General features: G+C 43.7%; 1 protein-coding gene across 1 annotated transcript in view; it reads left to right on the forward strand.

The window, feature by feature from the left end:
* LOC308068003 (GDNF family receptor alpha-4-like) overlaps positions 1–20,603 on the forward strand; it is a 29,868-nt gene extending 9,265 nt beyond the window's left edge. Inside the window, exons 2-8 of the mRNA XM_080397827.1 lie at positions 2,308–2,583; positions 3,298–3,390; positions 3,800–4,145; positions 4,219–4,328; positions 5,397–5,531; positions 6,471–6,601; positions 6,905–20,603. Of these exons, the coding sequence (XP_080253953.1) occupies positions 2,308–2,583; positions 3,298–3,390; positions 3,800–4,145; positions 4,219–4,328; positions 5,397–5,531; positions 6,471–6,601; positions 6,905–7,039 (1,226 nt within the window). The 3' untranslated portion in view covers positions 7,040–20,603. The remainder of the gene's footprint in view (positions 1–2,307; positions 2,584–3,297; positions 3,391–3,799; positions 4,146–4,218; positions 4,329–5,396; positions 5,532–6,470; positions 6,602–6,904) is intronic.
* Positions 20,604–22,802: the final 2,199 nt, after the last annotated feature.

Here is a 22,802-nt window from a genome sequence, read left to right on the forward strand (position 1 = left end):
GCAGAGAGATACACATGTATAGCAGGACATGGAGAGACAAGGGAGAATAAAGGGATGTCGGACCATCTACCCCTTTTTTCTAAGGTATAAACAAACAGTCTCTCTGAATTGATTTTTACCTTTTAACTTTTTAACCACAGAAGCGGCTCCCATACACACGCGTCTTTAACATGTTCTGCAACCTAGACCACGGCTCTAGGGAAGAATTAGGCTTTCTCATTCTTTCATGTTATTATCTGGAATACTAAGACAAGGTTTAAAAAAATGAAACAACGTGTCAGGTATTAGGGCTTAAGACAATGCACAGCTACTAAATGACATCTGTGGAGGAGGACTGTTGTAAATTTGAGGTTTACAGCAGTTTCACCTGAAGCATCTGGTGCAGGCTTGTGGTAGAAACAGTCCATCCACCCAGTTCTCCTCCGCTCTGGCATTTAACGTATCACTTTAAAGTTTTTAAAATGTCACTTCGGGGTCAGGTGCTTGCTGGGCAGGATCCTAAGGCTAGGAGGGTGCATCCTGTCCTTTTATGAACTTGCTACAACAGCTGCTGCAAGCCACTGTTGAAGGTGGGATACAGGGATCTGGCCTGGCGGTGTACACCAGTTCACTCAGTTTAGGATTCCAAAAGCTACTGCAGAGAACAGACTGTTTTGTTATTGGGAATTTGCACTGATTGCAACCTTACAGGATATAATTGCACTCAGTGTGTTCACTAAGGCTATGGCTAGGTGTAACTGCTAACCAAAGCCCACTGTGCCGGGTACAGAGCATTTCTCATGAGAGATGTTTTTCAGGGAGCTTACAAAGTCATACAGTCTTTACAGAACAGCAAGATCAACAACAAAGTACAAGTTGCTAGAAAAGCAAAGAGATTTGTACAGGTGAGACAGAGACACACAGACAGTATTACTGGGCTGTAGGACAAGCAGAAAGTCTGAGCAGCAGACTGGCACAGACTTGGGCAGCCTACTGCTTGCAGCAGATAAACTGATGAAACCAGCAAAAGTGAAGGAAGCAAGAGAACAAATTAGATGCTGAGGATGGTACACCAGGTAACAGGAGATGTACCACAATTTTTCCTAATCTGTAGTGAAGGCAGGCTGAAATAGTACTGCTGCACCTGCAAGAGAATGACAGGTAAGATCATGTACCAAAGAACATTAAAGGTAGTTGGAAGGCTCAGGACAGTCCTTTCTAAAAACCAGCCAAGCAATATTGGTCTGAAGGGAAGCAACATACCAGCCTGTATATGTTTTATTAGCAAACAGTCTAGTTCCAGGTCTTCATTATACTTGTACTGTAAACACAGATTCATATACTATAGAAATGAAAGATTACAGACTGAATTCACCTACCTGTGACAACATAATGCTAGGTATCACCCCAGTATTACCCTTAGGAAACAACAGTCCATATAAAAAAATAAAAGCTGAAATAAAAATCTAGTTTTAAAGATTATATTTTTAAATTGAGATTATTCAATACTTCTGCATGCGGCGGTACATATATGTGTGTGTGTGTATATATACGCACACAGTCAGTGCATCCATTATGCAAATATACATCCACACAGAAATATAGTCCAATCAACCAACAAATGAAAGATGGCAGGCCAAGCCTGCATCCCAGCATTTTTGGCAGGGATTTCATGGAGTGGGTTCTATATATCTGATTGCATATCAGCACTTCTACATGAAGCTACTTGCAATCTTATGTTAAGGATTTATTCTATTATGCAAAAAATAGGCATTCATATTCTTAAATTTCCAAGCTCAGTAAAGCAGTTGTTTTTTACACTCTGCAAATGGCTTTTTCAGTACAGCTCTTAAAGACCAGTAAATACTTCAGCAGTTGCAGCAGCATGGACTCACAGCACGTGGTACACTGTTACTATGTGCTTATTGCACTGCGGTTTTCATTACCCAGATCGAAGAGCTTCTTCAAAGCAGGCCTCAGCAACCCCAAGGTTTCCACAGGGATTTACCACATAAAATACAGAGTCATCCCTGATCTTGGCCAATTTGAAAGAGTTAAGGGTGATTAAAAAAAAGTTTTATTAAACAGAATTATTTTTGAGACTTTTCTTTAACCTTTTGTTCCCTCTTTCATACATTGATGCTCATAGGTTTTTTTCTAAATGGAGACAGCTCTTGTTCCTTACCATTCTGTATGAAAGGCCCCAACCAGTTCTATCTCCTGAGAGGAGTCCTTCTGGAACGTAGGATGCCTATGGAACAGTGACAAGGTGCTTGCCTGACTTGCGTTGTGATCATGATCCTAACAGTCTTTTGCCTGCTTGACCAGGAGACCTCCTGGCTCTGCCACGGAGCAACTGCATCGCAGCAGAACAGCTGTGCCTCTCGGACTCTGTCTGCAATGCTACCTACAGGATCCTGGAGAACTGTGCCCTGGCCAAGACTCGCTTCCTCCCGCTGGATCACGACAGCAGGGTCCAATGTCTGAATGCAGAGCTAGACCTCGGAAACAGCTCTCTGCTGCACTGCAAGTGTCACCGGCGCATGAAGAGACAGGAGCACTGCTTACGCGTTTTCTGGACTGTTCACTCCAGCATGACAGATGGTGAGATGAAGTAATATGAATGTACAAGGTACCAGTAAGGCTCAGTCCCGCCCCCCATCTGAAAACAGCTGCAAAAGGCCACTTCCCAACACTGCAGGTATCACTTTGGAACCACATCTCCGAGTGAAGAGAATTCATTACTTCTCTGCTTGATAAGCAGAGAAAACTGATCTGGCCTGGGACTGGCTCTTCAGCTACACCAGGGACCCCAAGAGACAAAGCCAGCTACTCCAAGGCAGTTAGATGTAGTGCTGGGGGGAGGGACTGCTGTGAAAGTCACCTCAAAATAGTCATATCTGTCCATCTCTGAAAACACACGTGATTACGACACACGTTGTACTGGCATCCTTGAGCATGCTGCTGCTTTCCAGCTTTAGTGGGATGCTTCTGCTTGGCCTCCCGCTCAAGACTGCCTGTGCTGCACATCTCCTCACTAGCCCTGAGGCTGAAAAAAAACCAAGTGACAACATAGATCAGATTCTTCCCAGATGAAATCTGATGACAACATGTAATGCTGTTTTTACACAGTATTGCCTCTGCATCTCCAGCAGAACCATTCTTAGCGTTTGGCTTTGAGCAAGACAGAGCATCTCTGAATTCCAGCCTGAAAAAACAGCCAAGCACAAATAAGAGAAAAAAAAAATCAATTAAAAAAATTAAAAATGGTCACAAAGCGTTTCTCTCACTGCATAAAATATCTTGTGTCTTTCCTAGGTTATTTCAATTTGGAGACCTCTCCCTATGAGAATCCAGCAAATGAAGAACAGTGGAAGACTGATTATAATAAACTGGCAGCTCTGTTATCAGGTAAGGACTGTAAAGGTTAAATGATATAATGCTGCCCTGTCTTATCTTTGCAGGGGCTGACAATTATTAACAATTTGGGGTAATGGCTGCTTTAATCAGCGGAGCGCCTGCTCTGGATACTTGGCTAAATTGGTTCACCCTACCAAGTGTAAATGTAGCCACAGATCCAGGCCTACGAAAGAGCAAATAACCCACAACAAGCATTTTCTGAAACAAACACCCTAACACAAACCAACAAAAAAATACAATTTTGTAACCAGTATAACTGCAATGTCATACTGCGGGCAGACAGGACTAATAGGCTTCATTCTTTTTGATGTTCCCAATCTGACTGTCATGTAAAGGCTACTCCTACTTCCACACATTGGAGACTCGCTTCATTGTTTCTGGGTTTCTTTTGGCTCTTTAGGCTCACAGTTAGCAGGAGATGCAACAAATCCATGCCTGAAGGCAACTCATGTCTGTAATCTGAGCAAGAAGTGCGTCCGTCTGCGCACAGACTACGCCTCCATCTGCACCAAGGGAGCAGGAAGCGAAGACACGTGCGACCGCCGCAAGTGCCACAGAGGGCTAAGGAATTTCTTTGAGAAAGTCCCTGAGGATTTCACCAAAAGGATCCTATTCTGTCCATGTCAGGATGAACTTTGTGGAGAACGACGCCGGAAAACTATTGTTCCTGACTGTTCCTTCCAGTATAACACCAAACCCAACTGCCTCTGGCTTCTGGACTCCTGCTTAGAAGACCATATCTGCAAGTAGGTCCAGTGGCAGCGGACGTTAGCCAGGAGAACAGCACAGACACTGACAGTCTCATTTTCCTTCCCACAGATCCCGACTGGCTGACTTCCAACAAAACTGTCAACCTGCAGACATGTCCCCAGATGGTTGCTCTCAGCACAACCATGCTGCATGCCTGCAGGCGTACATGGGGATGATTGGTAAGTGATACGCACAGGAACATGCAGGGTGGACGCTTTCAGGCCACAAACTTGCAGGCACGCCCTGATGCTGGGAAGGACCATGTTATCTCCCACAGGAGGCAGTGCCCAGTATACCAGTGAATATGCCTTAGCCTCACTGATGCTAGTGCTCCCTCTTGCTTCTGCGGTAGATGCAGCCCAGGGAGTGCTCTTCCGTGGCATTTATCACTCTACTTTGTCCCACCCTCTGCAGCAAATCAGCAGCACTTACCTGAGATTTCTGCACGCCCATTTGCATCATCAGCTGGTGCAAAACTCTCCAAGTGCCCAAAGAGCAGGGCTCTGGGGGCACCTACAACCAGGTCCTCCCTGCTGCAGGAGTTACCTCCCATCACAGCAGTGGTTAAGTGTGACACTCCCTCACTGCCTGACTTTTAGACTCCTGATGCTTTGTTAGTGTTGTACACACTACCTTCTCAGAGCCAGGCAGGATGTGGCGCTACCAGCTCTTAGAGAGAAGGTCGTCTTGGGGTTTTAGGCATTTCACTGCCAGCCTGCTAATGCTTTTTCAGAGTAGCTCGAAAGAAGAGCTGTAAATCTAGGCTATACCTTCTGGTTTTCCAGATGTCTTCGCTGTTTTGGTCTAAATGAACTCTTGGCTGAACAGCACGCTACAGGTGTGCTGCATTTGTTTGGCAAAACGTGTTTGGCCACAGTGTTGCCAATGTCACAAGAAGTAAGAGCGCCTTGTGCTACCATGTGCCAGTACCGCAGTTCAGTCCCTGCCGATGCTTCACATCCTTCAATTTAGTACTTGCACCAGCTTCAGCTATCGGTGTACCTCACCATCAGAGTGCCTGCGTCAGGGGTAGTAATCTCCACACTTCACAGCCCAGCAGACTTTGAGTAGATTCAGCAGGCCTGGGTCATCTTGCAGGGGCTCCTGACCTCTCCTGGGTAATGCGTGTACCACGAGGGAAGGCTTCTGCTTCCAGTGCAGCATTCCCTTTAGTATAACAGGACTTGTGATGCTTCTTTCCTCTGGTGAAGTAAATCCTGATTCCGGTTTCTGGGGGTTTGGGACAGGCACACCCATGACACCCAACTATGTCAGTAACTCCAGTGTGGAGGTCTCCCTGTGGTGCACATGTGAGAGCAGCGGCAACCAGAAGGAGAAGTGTGACCAGATACTTGGCATGTTTGAGAGCAACAAATGCCTTGGTAAGCATGAATTACATCACACAATCAGCTCAGCACAGGGAAATTCAGATCCTGCTGATTTCCAGATCCTATGTTGCATTGCTCTTGCGTATAGTTCTGTTGTCTTCTGCAGTGTCTCCATGACCCAACCTATGGGACCAGCCTGGATCTGCTCTCAGAAGTGTTTCTGTATCTTTTGGCAACACTTTTGTTCCATGAAGCTATTTCCCAACAGCATTCAAATGGAGGGGTTGTGAAAAATCACAAGAGGAGGTCAGACATGCTGTATCCATAGGTTGCTGAGTAACCACATCAGATCATAATCACCCAGGATTATGGGGTTTGGGTCCCCCTCCTTTGCTCGCCTTTGGCCCTCACTTCCTTGCTCAAGATCAGTAGCTCCTGGCACAGCCCCTGTTACTAGATTTGGCAGCACAGCAGTTAGAAAAATCCTGTTAAATGCGGACGTGCAATCTTAAGTCTGTATTTCTTTTATCTCTCTAGCATTTTAGCAATGGACCTTAATAAGATTTAAATATTTTATGTTTGTAAAAGCTTCCAAAGGACATCAAAGAAACCATCATCATTAGATAAATGATTAATATTTAAACCTACCTCCTGCTGTATAGAAAAGCCTTACACCCAGCACTATAGATACACCTACAACCTAAACATCCCACCCAAGATACTACATACCTGCCCCTCACAAAATAGACAGCTGGGAAAGTCCCAGAGGTCCTCCAGTACAGTGCAAATTGGCTTTGCCGTCTGCTCAACCTCGCAAGTAAACCCAGAAACTAACGGGCCGTTCACTGAACAGAGAATATGTATTTTCTAAATCAAAGCCACACAGCCTTTGAGCGTGTTTCCTAAAATAGGTTCCCTAGACTTCTGTTCACTAGGCTCCAAGGTGTGCACAAGAAAAGCACAGTAAGACTCTTGCTTTACTTCTGTTTGCAGAAAATACGATTTGGTCTCAAATGCACCTGAAGCAGACAGCTCTAGAAAGACAGGAAGACTTATTTTATTCATCTTCCCTAAGCTTCCAAGGAGACAGTACCAGCACATCTCTTGCTTCAGAAATGTCCCAGGTATGCATTGCTTTGCTGCCTTCACAAAGCACTGAAGCAGCCTAGAGACAGTAGCTGAAAAACCTTGGAACTGGAAATGTGTGATTTTGGACATCAAAGCAAGGGATGCCACATGCATGCAGAACCCTGGACCACTTGACCTCCAGTTATTTCTTTCCAGAGACAAGCAGAAATATGCTGTCCTGCCTGGCCACAGGAGCTCCCTATAGTCTCACATTAGTGCTCAGAATGGGCGGCTCTGCAGCCAGACGTTTGAGCATGAACGTGTCTAACTGGGATTCATTCCTCCTTTTCATTTCCTAGGTGGCTGAAGGGAAGACACAGCGAGACATCTCTGAACACAGCAGTATGCCTATGGCCTCCTCTGTGTATTCTGGAGCTGCTATTTCTTGGCCGCCTCTGGCTCTGTTCCTGCCCCTCTTGCTCAGCTCACGTTAACTTAGCATAAATGGCATCTTTCCTTCCCATATTATTAATCTTATTCTATATCCAGGCACGTCCCACTACTGATTTACCTTTAGGAAACAGAAGGCTTCCAGAAAAGAGGAAAGGAACAGCCTTCACCCAGAACGGCAGTCACTGAAAACCTCCCCCCAGCCTGCACCCCACTTCCCCCAGCCAGTCCGCACTGAGCTCGGCAGATACTATGCCCACCATTGCTGCTGCCACGTGCACATTTTGAGTAATATCACATTAATATTCCAGCACAATATTTTAAAACGAAGGTCTGAGTTCTGTCAGAACTTGGGCAGGGTTCTGTTTCTGAGTGCAGGGAGGGGCCTGACTCAGCATGTCCTACCGCCCCCCCTTCCAGAGCTCTTCTTCAGGTGACAGTCATAGAATGGTTTGGGTTGGAAGGGACCTTTAAAGATCAGCTAGTCCAGCCCCCTGCCACCAGCAGAGGGACATCCTTCACTAGGTCAGGTTGCTCAAGGCTCCATCCAACCTGACCTTGAACACTTCCAGCAAGGGGCATCCACAGCTGCTCTGGGCAACCCGTGCCAGTGCCTCACCACTCTCATTGTAAAAGATTCCTTGTGTCCAGTCTAAATCTCCCCTCTCTCAGTTTAAAGCTGTTGCACCTTGTGCTGTCATTACAGGCCCTGGTAGTAAGTCTCTCTCCATCTTTCTTAATGGTCCCCCCTTATATATTGAAAGGCCACCGCCAGGTCTCCCTGGGGCTGCCCCTTCTCCAGGCTGACCCACACCAGCTGTCTCAGCCTTTCTGCACAGGAGCGGTGTTCCAGCCCCCTCATCGTTGTCGTGTCCCTCCTGGGGACCCGCTCGAGCAGGTCCGTGTCTGTCTCGTACTGGGCACCCCAGAGCGGGATGCAGGGCTCCAGGAGGGGTGGAGCAGAGCAGAGGGGGAGAATCGCCTCCCCCCACCTGCTGCCCACGCTTCCTTTTGTGCAGCCCAGGATATGATATGGCCTTCCGGGCTGCGAGCGCACGGTACCGGCTCACGGCCCGTTTTTTATCTGCTGGTATCCCTAAGTCCTTTTCTGCAGGGCTGCTCTCGATCCGTGCATCCCTCCGCCTGTGTTGGTGTCAGGGACTGTCCCATCCCAGGCCTTGCTGAACTTGGTGCGGTTCACGTGGGCCCACTCCTCCAGCCTGTGAAGAGCACAGCGTACCATCCTAAAGACTAGAAATTTGCACTCCAGGGTGGGTTGCAAGTAAAGCTCAATAAACACATGTAAAGTTCCTGGTAAACATAAATTCTGGATTACTTTCAGTCCTCTTTTCAAATCCATTCTTTTAAGTATATGAAAAATACCATCCCAGATCAAGGACACTAAACTACAGTTTATAATCTTGCTCCTTTCTGTTTTGCTCCTTGCAACATACCTATCTCATACATTATCAGAGCTAGCAACAGACTCAGGTTTTGTGGGTTAAGATGGATTTCTGTGCTCAACCCCAGTAAATTTAATCTTATCTAGCAAAGGACAACCTTGCCTGGCCTCAGGACCAACCTTCTAAGTCATGCTTAGAGAATACATGTAGCTCATCAAAGCTGTATTGACCACAAAAGCCCTAGGCATCAGTTGCAAAAATCTCTGGGAGCTGCAGCTACCTTGTACCTCTCCGTATATTCCAGTTGCGATTGCCCCTTCCAGACCACCCACCCAAACTCCTCCTCCTCTGCCAAGTTCTATTCCATGACCTGTTTATTCTGAGTGTAGATGTGTGCACTGTATAACTGCTGTTATTTTTTACTGCATTTGCCTGTTAAAGTGTGGTGTTAAGTGAATATTGATTTCTGAGCATAGGTTAATAGTCCACAATCAATTGTGTGCAAGAGTTGCCTCATCAGCCAGCCTGCACTTCCAGGATAGCTAGAAACTCGGCTCAGAGCAGCTCCTCCATGCACACAAACAGTGCCCCTTGCTCATCCTATGAGATATGACAGATCTGAACAATATTGTACACAGCCAAACAATATTATAGTCCGGAATAGACGCAGAACAGGTAGGTATTTCTTTTTACCCTGTGCTTTATTCCCTGTTGCCAGGGTAGCACCAGCCAAGTAATATGCTGTGGTTCCCAGTCACTGTCAGACACCTTCTTATTACAGATTCCCACACTGTCGCGTGTATCAGAGTAATTGTCCTTCTGCACTGGTAATACTCTCATTCCAAATTCCAGCCTTCTGTTTATGTCCTGGGCAGGCAGGGCAAGGAAATCACTGCATGGAGCTGAACCATCTCCTTGGTTGCACAGAGAAGCAACATTTTTTTTTCCACACAGTAAGAACAAACATCATGTCTTCTTGATAAAGAGAAGTACAAATACTGGTATTTCCAATTACCTACTGAAATACGTCTGTTTGGATCAAGAGGCAGCACTGCTTCCACATGTTTTTTACCATTCTTTAATAAAAACAGAGCCCACATTACCATATTCTAGTATCTACATTAGACCACCCTCTACATGGTGGGACTAGAAATGTGTCAAGACTCTTGATGTAGTCTAATAGCATCAGTCATCTCCAGAATTTAGTGATGAGTGACAGGGAAGAAGAAAACATTGTTCTTCCCAACATTACACAGATCTGTGAGGGTATTTGTGAGAATAATGGAGCAGATTGCCCTGATCTGTATGTACCATACACACTGTGTACTGCATTCATCTTCCACTCATCTGCACTGTGATCCTTCCTTTTCCACATTTTAGTGCTCTAAGACAGGCTGATATGGAAAAAAAATTTAGCATTTTGTTGTTCATACTCAGCACACTGTGGACCTTTACTCCCTTACACCTGCTAAGAAGGTTATTGATTGCACTTGCAGCCTCCTGTCATATCCTGGATTATGTAGGGAAATGCCTGACTCAGACAAATCCTGCTCTGGACTGAAATTAAAGCAAAAGATGTCATTTTGGGTATTTATCCAAGTTTCCTATGCCCCTTTCGCATGTACATATGCTCCTTTATATACATGGCTGCCTTTTAGGCTTGTTCATCAATAACTGCAAACAAAATTAATCTCTAAATGCACCTGCATTCACAGGTACTCACACTGCCGTGAGTACCAACCTATTTTCACTTAGGCTTTTCTAACACCTGACCTCCAAATACCACAGTTACTCAACTACACAGCATACGTGCATGCATAAGTACAACTACTACTAGAGATGTCATGCCAGTATCAGTTCAGTTCTGCTAGCGCCACGGTTGTTCAAGGACAGGCACAGTTACCTAAACCCATTCAGAACAGTTCTTACTAACCATGCTACAGGGCAATTTACAAAAAAAACCCTCAGCTTCTGTTCCCCGAAACTGGAATACATCATCCTGTGAGTACCTTTGGTCTAAATACAAAAATATTATAACAAAAATTCTCTATCCCAACAGCACTAACATCGAGCTCTCGGCAAGCATATACAAGGAGCAAACCTTCTAACTGTTGTAATGTAGATTATTTTTAAAAGTGTAAAATAATGCCAAATCTCACTAATAAAATTTATCTTGCAACTCTAGAAGTCTCCTGCCTTCCTTCGCATTTAGCAGAAGCAGCTACACTCCTTTTCTCCACTGGTGGAAGCGTTACGGGAAAGAACATTAAAGAACAGAGTTTGACAGAATATGTCTTAGAAGGCGATATTAACAATTTTTACAGACATCACTCACTGTCAGGTACTTCAGAGGTGGGTTCTAGAACTTTGATGTAGCTTTAGATCCTTAACATGGTCTAATGTAGCATTTACAAAGGGCAGTCATATAGTCCTCCAGCAGCGAGCTCAGTCGCTGCCTTAGATGCGTGGACCATCAGGAGAAGCAATACACACTTCTTGTGCGAGGTCATAAGGTGATGCCAGAGAGAAGCTTTGAATTTGAAGTCCAGAATTATTGTGTCCTTGCCTTATTAAAATCATTCCCACTGCCTCCAACAAGTGCCTATGTTTCAGTAAGGATCCAGCAACTGCAGTTTTCCTTTTAAAGGGAGGCACAATACGTATCGCAGACAAGGAAAAGCTAAACTTTACTTCAAACAGTAATTGCTGCCTACGGATCCCTGGCATGCCTCTTAAAATAAAAGGTAACTCAGGTTGACAAGGCAACGCTACAGGTTCAGCACCTATAAAGAATGAAAGTATTTTTTTCCAATACATCCTAAAAATCACAAGTCACTCTGATAAAATGGCAGGCAACTTTACGCAAGAAGGAGGAGGAAAATATTCAAAGTAATCTTTGAGGTGTCCATGAACCAGACAAAGCTTTGGGGCAGAGGAGCAGACAAGAAGGTGGCCAAGCAGCACCAGTGAGCCCAACAGGCTCGTTCAGCGCTGCTATGGAATCAAAACCAGCCACTGTCCTGCGCTTGCTTCCCCCAGCAAAGCAGATACTGGTAAACACCATCAGAAGCTAATCACTTCTACCACAGGGATTTTGTGGCTGAACCTCTTTTCAGACGAGGAAGGGTTGGTTGAAGCTGAGCTTGGTTTAGTCTTTAATGGAAGCTCTTCTGATGGGTGATTAGCGCTCCTCCAGGAAGCCATGGGTGTCTGGGTTTCTTGCAAACCCCAGGGTTAGCAGAGGTCAGGGGATGCAGCACTTTCTCCAAGTGCCTTCATGAAAATAGCCCCACATACGGTCCATTTACAGCTGATCTCCTCCATTATCCCCAGGCTAGGAGGAGATGATCAACAATTGTTAAGTGCTTGAATCAGACTAATAGCTGGCTGCTAATTCCCCCAGTAATGTGAATCTAAATTCCTGGTAAACAAACCAACTGCTTTTCACACACAGGGATGAATGCCAAAAGCCTAATATTAGAGCTCTGGAGCTAAAGCTTTTAGAGCAATCCTGTCCACTCAAAGATGTTTAATGACATTATATTATGTACTAAATAATTAGAAAATGAAGGCCCACTTGGAATCAATGGGTTACTGTCTAATTAAGATGAAAAAGGGGCTCTACCCTGTTTTAAACAAGTTTAAACTAAAATGGTGTACCTGATAAATGGCACTGATAACTATGTCTTTACCTTTGGGCGGAACAAGGCAGCCATTAAGCTACCACAAAATAATTGTGTGATTTTTGGCTCATCTTTCTTCTTATCGGTCCCACCTGTTTTCCTGTAAGGCTATAAGATTCAGCTGTTCTTCTCCTCTCCCCCCTAACCGTCTCCCTGTCAGATGACAAAATTTATTAAGCAACGTTCAAATAGCTTATCCCAATGGAGAGAAAATCATCTTTGCCTTTGTTTTGTTGTGTGGCCCGAATCAGAGTTCACACCACCAGATGCTTGAAGAGCAAAGAGATAGCCTGAGTAAGGAGATAAGACTGAAGCCTTGAGAACCACTTTGCAAGAATTGCTAGTGAAATTGAGAACACAGGGGAGGATTACAGTTATCCCTGTGTGTAGGTAAAGAGACTGAGAAATGTTCTACTGATTATCTGACTGAATTAAAATTAGTTAGTAAGTTAGCCTTCAACTGAATTGTATCTCAGCAACCTCTGATCAAAATAAAGAGCAAAATTATAGAAAACCACTAAACAGAACCAGAGCAACTGGAACTATTTAACAGTTCTTATTCTACTTTCATTACACAACAGACACGCATATACCCTGCTGCATATATCATCATCCCCTTGAAGACAGTGCAAGAAGAACAGAGTTGCATGAGACTTCAGTTTTCTGTCTCCTGCCACAGCCATCTAGGATTCCACATTCATATCCAAAACCAAATTAAAGATTTTTGTCTTTATCTTCGTATCTTTCTCCTTTCAGTGTACTCCTCAGGTAAGGAAAACAGAAGCGTTTTCCCATAATGATGCTTCTTTTGTAAACTGTGTCCATTCCTACTCCTGACTTATTGGCATTTGGTCAGGGAGAGACATTACATGGAAACATCTGCATTGCAACACGTTCAAACAGCCAAAATTAAAATTTTGTTTTACAGTGACATATTCAGCAAGAAAAAGCTTCTAGCTGTTTTATAATGCCGGAATTGCTGTTGCAGATAAATTCCCCTGGCATCCACAAGTGACTAATCTAAATTCCACTGAAATAAAAATATTTATTCCATTACTGTGAGACATAAACCATAACACGTTTGCTCTCATAAAAAATAAGTATTACGTGACAGATTATATGTATGAACAGTCACATATATATGTGACTGATAATAGAAGATGGGACCTGATGACACAGGAGGTTCTTGCAGTCTTAGGTCCCTAAACAAAGCAAATGGAAACTTTTCAAAACTGTTTTCCACAATATTTGTTCTATTTCAGTTATTCTAGCTTTGCTCTTATAATATTGGGCATTCCAATGGACTATAGAAAAGGTGATTCCCCACCCACCCAGCACCCCAACCCAGATTTATTTTACAGCATCCAGCACTCCACAGTTACAAGCAGAACATACTAAAATGTGTTTTCTCCTAAGAAAAGGACACTACTAAAACCAAGGTGACTTCAAACCTACACGCCAGGTTTAAATCCTGCATCAGAGATTTCATCGTGGGCTCTTCAAAAAGATACAATTGACTTTCAAAAGCTGTGGGTATTAGTTACAACTCAGTGCTTCCTTTTACTTAAGACTACCGGAAAAGGGCACAAGTCAGAATAACAGTAAATGTTTCTTCATAATGGGGCATGTTAATATCCCAGATCACGCATGCTGGATAATCCTGTTCTCTAAACACCTGTCATTGATGTAGCCTCTCATGTGCTTGCAGATTCATACACAACTTGCTCAAGAAACGTTTTAATAAAGGGTGAGCAAAATGCAACTGTGCTCTCCTCCCTCTCACTTGTTTCCCCACCCATCTAGAACTTTAATTACTTTTCTTTCTAGTTAAGTTTGCCCATTAGATAACTGTCATTAAAAATCCCTGAGCCCCACTGCAAGGAACTGAAATTTCTTTAACCATCTACACACAGTTACTTACTCTGCAGCTTTCCAAACCAGCAACTATTTTTTTTTACCCCCTGAAGAATCTTTTGATTAACTGAAGTCAATTTTGCTAAGTGCTAGTGGCTCTCAGAGCTTGTTGTGTCAGTGGTCCCCAGGGCTGCATTATGTTTTTAGTGCTATAAACCAGGAATTGCTCAGTCTTTTTGTAGAAATGTGAGACTAGCGACTAATTCTTCCAACCTCAAGCTCTTTGGATTTCACTCCCATCATTCCAAATCAGAGCATGTGCGTCTTTTATGACAGTTCTAGCAGAAATTAAGAGATTTCCCATCTTTTTTTTCCTTCAATTTCAATGCACTTGTGCAAAATCTTTAATGCACGAGTCATCCAGGTCTTCAAATATTATTGCTATTCTACATCCAACTTGGAGCTGCAGTGGTGTCACATCAGAAGCACGCTTTTAGTGCACTGAACACTCTTAATACACAAATACAAGTCACAGTGCAAATGGAACCAATGTGGAACTGCACATCACAATACAAATGGAGGTTTTATATATACAAATTTCATCTGTAATCATGATGCCTACTCTTTCAGCCACATTAGATCCCTTTGATGACCACAGATCTCAAGCACCCTATCTAATTTTGGGTATCGCTCATCTCCTTGCCAATAACCTTTTTTTGAAAATTGCTGATAATCCCACCTTTTGGGACTCACTCATGCTAACCTTTTGCCACGCCTAAAAATTGTTTACTATTCCTCCGATTTCTGGATTGTGCTATTTCCTCATTCCTCTGTTTGCTGCTCACAGCTACTGGATGGAAAGAAACCAGATTATGCAAAAGCAACGCCATGACCTAGCAGAATATATCACTATTGCTCCTACGAGATGTACAGACTTTATATTAACAGCAGGTGACAGCACTTACTGCACATGCAAGTCTGGCAAATCAAAAGTGATGGATCAAGAATTAAATCAGGACTAGCTGCATTGCTTCAAGTCAAATCAGTTACTCAATATATGCCCAAAAGCATAACTAGGAATCAATAAGACTTGAAAAATAAAGAGGGGTAGGCCAGGTGTTAAGCACAGTTTCCTGAGCTCTGCTTGCCAGTGAAATAGAACCAGCAGTCTAGGAAATTCACTTCTGCTTCTTTCACCATGACGTAGGCACATATTTTGTTATTACTATAATTCAAAAGCCGTCTAGTTGACCCATCCACACCAAATACACAATGAAATTTCTGGTTGCTATTTGTTTGTCAGCACCAAAGCACTGTAGCACTCTTCCATTAATGCCTCAAGGGGAAAAAAAAAACACCAAGCCTCCTCTTGGAAAGAAAAATGCCTGTTTCCTAATCAAAGAATTCCAGCTCTCAGACAAGATGGTGACCTTCAGATCCTCAGATACTCATGAAGTACAAGCCACTCAGCTTCCGCTGAGATTTTTCCGAAAGACAAAGAAACCTTACAGCACTGAACTTGGAACACAATCTTGTTACATCCAGTAATTCTCAGTCTGTGTAAAGTGAAAATACAATAGCAAGACTGATGCATTGCATCCTACTTAACCTGAATTTTCTTGGTTTTATATTATCAGTGTACTGAACTTCAGGTACTGATTATATTTTTTACTCTAGTAACTTTTGTGAAAGGGTATGCAAATGTGCCGTAAGAGAGTTTAGTAAAGAAGTAGTAAAAAGAAAGGAGGGGAAAAGCTTGCAATCTGTAGAGTACTGAGAGTGAGAAAAATTACTATTTTAATCATCCAGTTACCCCTCTATGTCCTGAGATATGCACTAGGAAAATAATATAAAAATTTTGTTAGTTCTTATCAAATAAGGTACAATAAGGAAAAAATAAATTCTGTTGTTGTGAATACATACTTACATTTCTGAAAGCTGTACATTTTCTTAGCAGAAACTGGAATGGGAACATAATTTTCATATAACTAAACCAGAAGTAGAATTGTTTTGTTACACACAGATTAGAGTAAGAAAAGGTTTTTACAGTTATTGTATGACTAGAATAACATGGGCAACAACTTGCTCCCTAAGTAAAGGAACTAATGAAACCTGCTTTCACGGACCTGCTGTCACCTTTGAAGTAACAGTATATACACACACACACACACACTAAGCCTGTATACCTAACAATATCCCCATCAGGCAAGCAATGGAAGATGCTGTAAAGCCATTCAGCATTCTGCACGTGCTGACCATGAAGTGACATAACCACGCGCTGACTGGAGAAGCTGGTAGCTGCTGGGTGAGTTCTGTCTGAGTTTTCCCTCTCAACACTCATTTTCATCTCCTCATAGCTACTTGCTTCAGAAGTGCACAGACACAGAAATCCTGAACCAGTCAGTAGCTGTGAAGCGTGGCTGAACAGCCACCAAACGAACCCTGGAAATGCAATCATACATAGTTCTGTTTCTTAGGACATGGTCAAACCCCACAAACAACATCAAAAATCAAGCAGTTCAAATAGTATTCAAAGAAAAAAAACCACCATTTTACACACAGAGCAAGAGAAACCAGCTTCCTGCAGTGCTTATCACTGAATATGAGCCTTTACAGAGGTAAAGCCATAACAGAATCCTCACTTCACATAATCTTTATTAACGAGACTCACAACCTTCTCACAAAGCAAATGTGTAAACACATACATGGCAACAGAATGCATAACAAACCCAAAGAACCGCTTGCAATGAACTTCTGCAAACTAGTGGCTTAAACTTATTAAGTGTTGTAAAAACAATTTTGCATTAAACCCATGCATTTTATTTTTCAGATGCTGAAATTAAAATCTCCCACTCTGAGAACTGCAGTTTGTAGATTTGGCAGTATGGTTTCATAAGTAGATTACCCCTTCTGACCTAGCAATGCTTTTAGCCTGATTTAGTCATTTACATCTGAAGGTTGCTTCATGACTTAAGACATACAGAAGACCCATTTATCCTCAGGTCTTCGTTCCCCATCTTTATCTAAATTTACACCTTTCCTGGCAGCCCCAAATCGGTCAAAGAAGCAAATAATCAATTGAGAAGGATTAGAAAGTTATCCAGCCAGTGAACCAGCTCTGGCCAGGCTCACCAGCAACATAAGCCCTGAAGGCGTCAGCAGGAATGTAGACAGCAGAAAGACAAACTTTCTTTTAAATATCTTGTAAAGCAAAGTCAATCCTGTAGAGGATCTATTTTGCACAGACTGACCTAATCTGGACAAAATCTAACATAAAAGGGGGACACATTTCATAACACAAACAAGTGGACAGCTTCAAGCAGGGGGCTCTTATTCAGCCTAATGCAGATGTCAGTTAATTAGAGTAGAAGGTTATATCATTAGCAGCCAAATCGATATAAAAGGAATTAAGAGCTTGGACAGCAAGCTCCCCTGCTTTCCAGCACAGCACTGGGGGCTGTATTTAGCTAAAATTCAATACACATTAGCGAACAATCAATGTAGTCTTGTATGGCGATGTCGTCTTGAAATACTTTAATTGGACTCTCTAGTGTTATCAGTGCTAAACAAGATGTCAGATTAACATAGAAGCCTTCCCAAATGGGACTGGCAGTCCGCAGTCTGGAGAAGCCACATTTACTTTTATTAAAACCTCACTGGCTTTCCAACACATATTAATAGTACTATTTTCAAAGTTACCTTAAGAAAAAGTGACTGAAAAGCATCTTTACGTACAGATGCTCCACCCTGAAAGTGTCATGGAATCATAGAATCATTTAGGTTGGAAAAGCCCTTTGAGATCATCAAGTCCAACCAGCACTGCCAAGGCTATCACTGAAACATGTCCCTCAGTGCCGCATCAACACATTTTTTTAAGTCCCTCCAGGGATGGTGATTCCACCACCTCCCGGGCAGCCGGGTCCAGCACTGACAACCCTTTCCGTGAAGAAATTCTTCCTGCTCCCCCATCTGAACCTCCCCTGGCGCAACTTGAGGCCGTTTCCTCTTGTCCTGTCGCTGGTTACCTGGGAGAAGAGACCGACCCCCCCTGCCCAACCCCCCTGTCAGGTGGCCGTAGGGAGCCACCAGGCCCCCCTGAGCCGCCCCCTCCCCAGGCCGAGCTCCCCCAGCCGCCCCCCATCAGACCGGAGCCCCAGCCCCTTCCCCAGCCCCCTGCCCGTCCCTGGACACGCTCCAGCCCCCCAGCGTCCCCCCTGCAGTGAGGGGCCCAAACCCGAACCCAGGGTTCATGGTGCAGCCCCCCCAGTGCCCAGCACAGGGGACGGTCACTGCCCTGGGCCGGCTGGCCACACCGTTTCAGGTACCAGCCAGGATGCTGTTGGCCTCCTCCGCCACCCCGGGGGCCCATGCCCAGCCGGCCGTCAGCCAGCCCCCCAGGGCCTTTCCCTCCGGGCAGCTTCCCAGCCGCTGTGCCCCACGGGCAGGGCCCAGTGCGGGGTGCCCCTCACACAGCTGGGCTCAGCCCCTCGCCAGGCCTGCCCAGCCCCCCGGCAGAGCCCCCTGCCCCCCAGCGCTGCCCCCAGCCCAGTACCACCCAACAGCCGCACCGAGGGGCACTGGCTCACCTCACCCAGGGCACTGACAGAGACACCGGACAGGGCTGGCCCCAGCTGAGCCCGGGGAACACCCACGTACCTGGTGCCAGCGGGATGTGACTCCATCCCCCGCCATGCTTGGGCCCAGCCCTCCAACCATATTTTAGCCAAAAAAGCATATACCTCTCCAAGCCACCGGCAGCCAGCATCTCCAGGAGATGCTGTGGGAGGCGGCGTCAGAGGCTTTTCTGAAGTCTAGGCAGACACCATCCACAGCCTTTCCCTCATCCACTAAGTGGCTCGCTTGTCCTGGAAGGACATCAGGTTAACCAAGCAGGACCTGCCTTTCATAAACCCACGCGGGCTGGGCCTGATCCCCCAGCTGTCCCGCACATGCCATGTGATGCCACTTGGGTGATCTGCTCCATGGCCTCCCCCAGCACCAAGGTCAGGCTGGCAGCCTGTAGTGCCCTGGACTCTCCTTCCTGCCCTGCCTGTAGGTGGGCATCACATTGGCTAATGTCCAGTCAGCTGGGACCTCCCCAGTTAGCTAGGGCTGCCAGTAAAATGATGGAAAACGGCTTGGCAAGCTCATCCACCAGCTCCCTCAGTGCCCTCAGGTGAATCCATCCAGCCCCAGCAGCTTGTGCAAGTCAGCCATCTCCACACCAGCAACAGCAGATCCACCCCTTTTTGCAATTTCAGTCCCAGGCTTCATTAATCAAGAACCTCTCGGTCATACTAGACTGACAGTTTTTACCCTGAATTTATCACCTCTGCAGAGAATACAAATCGACATTGAAATCAGCAAGTGTAAAACACTCAGTTGACAACTCCCCTGACTGGTATGAAATTTGACACAGCAATATTAACACATAGCAGCATACACTTTTCATGACAAAAATGTAACACATTTTCCATTGTGTATATTCCCCAAGTAAAACACCAATAACATCTCATCACCTAACAAGGAAGTTTTTTACTGTAAGGAACTTTACCTTTGTTTTAAAGGGAGCACACAGCAGCTACATTACAGATTTCCTGCTCTACAGAATGGATGCTACAAAACAAAGCCAAATCCTTCCTCTGAAATGCCTTCTCTAAAAAGACAAGAAACAAATAGGTCTGTAAGAGGACAGTACTAAAGAAAATAAGATCCTGTTCACATTACACAGATGTGTACAACCTAAGGCTTTGATATTTCAAATTGAATAGAAGCAAACATTAACTATATCTAAAATGCCACAGAATATTTAGCTTAAATATTTTCTGACAGAAATTTAGATTCCATAACCAACTAGCAACAGGCAGTACTGCAGCTAGTATTGAGTGGCACTATAATCTGACAAGAGGGGTTACAACATCCACAACGTGCTAAGGGAGACTAGCGTCTGTAAGGCAGAAAACAGCAGTAACGTGCCATTTTCATTATTCCTGTTTAGATGGGCAAGCATGACAGCATGGAACACCATAGCAGACTGAGAAACACATTATCAGAGCTATTACAGAATACAAAAAACAGAAAGAAAAGTGAACTCGGGAGTTTTAACTACACAGGAGAAATAGGAAGTGCACTTGAAGCAGAAGTTCTGATCACCTCAGAAGTAGAGATCCTGTCAGAAAAGAGTCCTGAGAGGCACCCCTTTCACTATAGAGGGTAAACCAGTTTTGACAGTGTGGCTTCTACAACCCAATTCTAAAAGTTCTGGCAGAGACAAAGGCAGGAACACAGTTCTGGTGTCCTATCTCCCTTCCGTCCATGACACTGCACACAGGACAGCTCAGAGTATGGTGCTTTGTCTCAGCGATGTGGATACTGCACGTCTACTTATAAGAGATTCCACCAGGGCAGCTTTGTCAAAAGAACTGATCAAAAAAACTTCTGATGTTCTCAACCTAAGTAATAATCTGTCCCCCTGACTGAAGTTTTCCTTTTGTCCAAATCAAAGTTTCTTTGCTCTATTTTATGCACCTTGAGATGCTCAAGTGTCACAAAGTGTCACTGCCTTCTTCACAGCAGGCAGTCCTGGAAAGGACTTGAATAAACGAACGTGGCGAATGACTTGAACATGATGTCTTTACTATAAATACTGCATGTCTCAGTATTTAAAAGACGACAGCTGGAATTGACGAAAAGTCTTCATAGCCTCCTCCTCAAAACACCCTCCTTCTAAGAACTCTCTAAACCTTAAAGCTTTAGTTAACTCTATTGTTTAAAGGTTGCTTTAAGACCTATATTTTAAAATATACACCTCTCTTTACTTCTCCTACAACCCCCTTCATTCCCAGGACTTTATTGCAGGACCTTATTATATGGTTTATTTCCTCACATTTCACTTAAACATACAAAGGAGGATCATAATTGACATCAATGGATGCATCTGCAAGAAATTCAGCTCCTCCCTTTTCTCATACTAAGTCTCCATTCTTTCATGCTTAAAACAGGACACAAAATTTGTCTCTAGGGTTTACCAACCAAAAGCGTTCTTGAAACTGGTAACTGCTTGTGCAAGAGTATTCACACTACAGCACCAGTAAGTACCTGCACATGGTAAAAGTTCTTACATTGGATTACAACTGCATACTTTCAGTTGCTTTAATATACCACACTCAGAGTTTTTGGATGCTGCAGTCTAGCCAAACTTTACCAAAATCTGTCCTACTGTCCCACCCCTATCCAATTCTTAACAACTTTATTTCTAAAAGACAACAATGTCAAAATACGTCCTTTTTCACAAAGTACCATCTTTCACCAGCCTTAATTTTATGTGTGGGTTAACATAACAAATAAAAAGAGTGACTTCATGCTCAAAAAGCAGCAGAAAGGTTTCATGAGGAAAGCCCACATACTGGAAAACACATAATATGAAGGGTCATTCAAGATCTGGAAAAAATATATGAATTACTATGTAACGTAAAATAGAAAGACCTGTTTTGTATTGGACTTTTTGAAGTCAATGCATAGAACAGCATCTCTTTAAATAAGAAAAATGTTCCTGAAGTAAAGGATGAGCAGTGCTCACTGTAAATGTGACTGTCAGGAAAAGGGGGCTTTCAGCTGGAAAAAATTACAGCTTTGTCTAGGAAAAAAACCTGACATTCACCCACTGCACAGCAATACTTGAAAGTATTGCTCAATTAACCCCCAGTTACTACTGTTCTAAAAAATCATACCCCTGAAAAATGCATTGCAAAGATCAGCTTCCCCTTTATGCAACTTCTACAGAATGCCAAGTGCATAACTGCTCAACAACATAAATATGCAGCACTGTCAATCTCCCGCGGACAAGCAGCACATTCACCCAAGTTTTTTTCCATCAAAAAAAACCCAAACCACAAAGGCAAAAATAAAAAGACAAAAAAGAATGACAAGTCTTTCTCGGGAACCACAAAAGTATTTTAACATACAACATACTATGACACAACAGAGTATATCAGGGAAGTATCACGACTATTGAGAACTGGCTTGCTATCAATTCACAAAACACACAGGGAATCAGATTATGACCTATTACTCCACTACTGACTCTTGTATTATTTGTCAAACATGCTCTTTAAATAACAGTACCCCAAACTCTTCACACGGGCCACCAGAATTTCTTTTGGATATACAGTCCAGAAACCAACACAGCATAATAAAAATTCTGAAGGTTATATCAATGTAATCTGTAGCTTTCAAATGTTATAAGCACTTTCATACCGTGTCCTGGAAAAACATGAAGCCATTATTTCTCCCCAGTAATAAATCATCTAAGCAATGTAGTACTTTCTATAATGGAAGAGCTACACACTGTATCTTCCATTACCTTCCAGTTTAATTAAATGTTCCTTGAATAAATCTTGTGCTTACACTCTTGTGACATGCTTCCAGTGCTGACTTCTCCATTTATAAACCAACTGGATTCAGTCCAATCATCCCTGCTTATTATACCTGTCACTCACAGAGAGCTCGACTCTTAGAATCAGTCCTCTTTGGGTCCTTCTTTGCTAGTTATTAATTTGATATGTCTGTAAAACTGAATTAATTATACAAGCTAGGTACCAACAGACCTCTTTTAGCTCACTTATTCAGAGCAGCCGAGAGGTTGAAGGAGGACAGGACACCAACATGCCTTGATGTGAAACTACTAGGAAAAAATCCAGCTTACTAAGGAGCAATACATGCACATGATTTAGCTTCAGTTCTCAATTAGGCAGAAAGCATTGGTTCAGGGAGCATGAAAAACCTCCTCTTTGCCTTTGAATATACAGTCTTCTTACATATTTACCCTGACAGTGTAATAGCAGTATGGGAAGATTACTTCAAGGAAG

Source organism: Falco punctatus, assembly GCF_963210335.1.
Source record: "Falco punctatus genome assembly, chromosome: 8".
NCBI lineage: Eukaryota > Metazoa > Chordata > Aves > Falconiformes > Falconidae > Falco > Falco punctatus.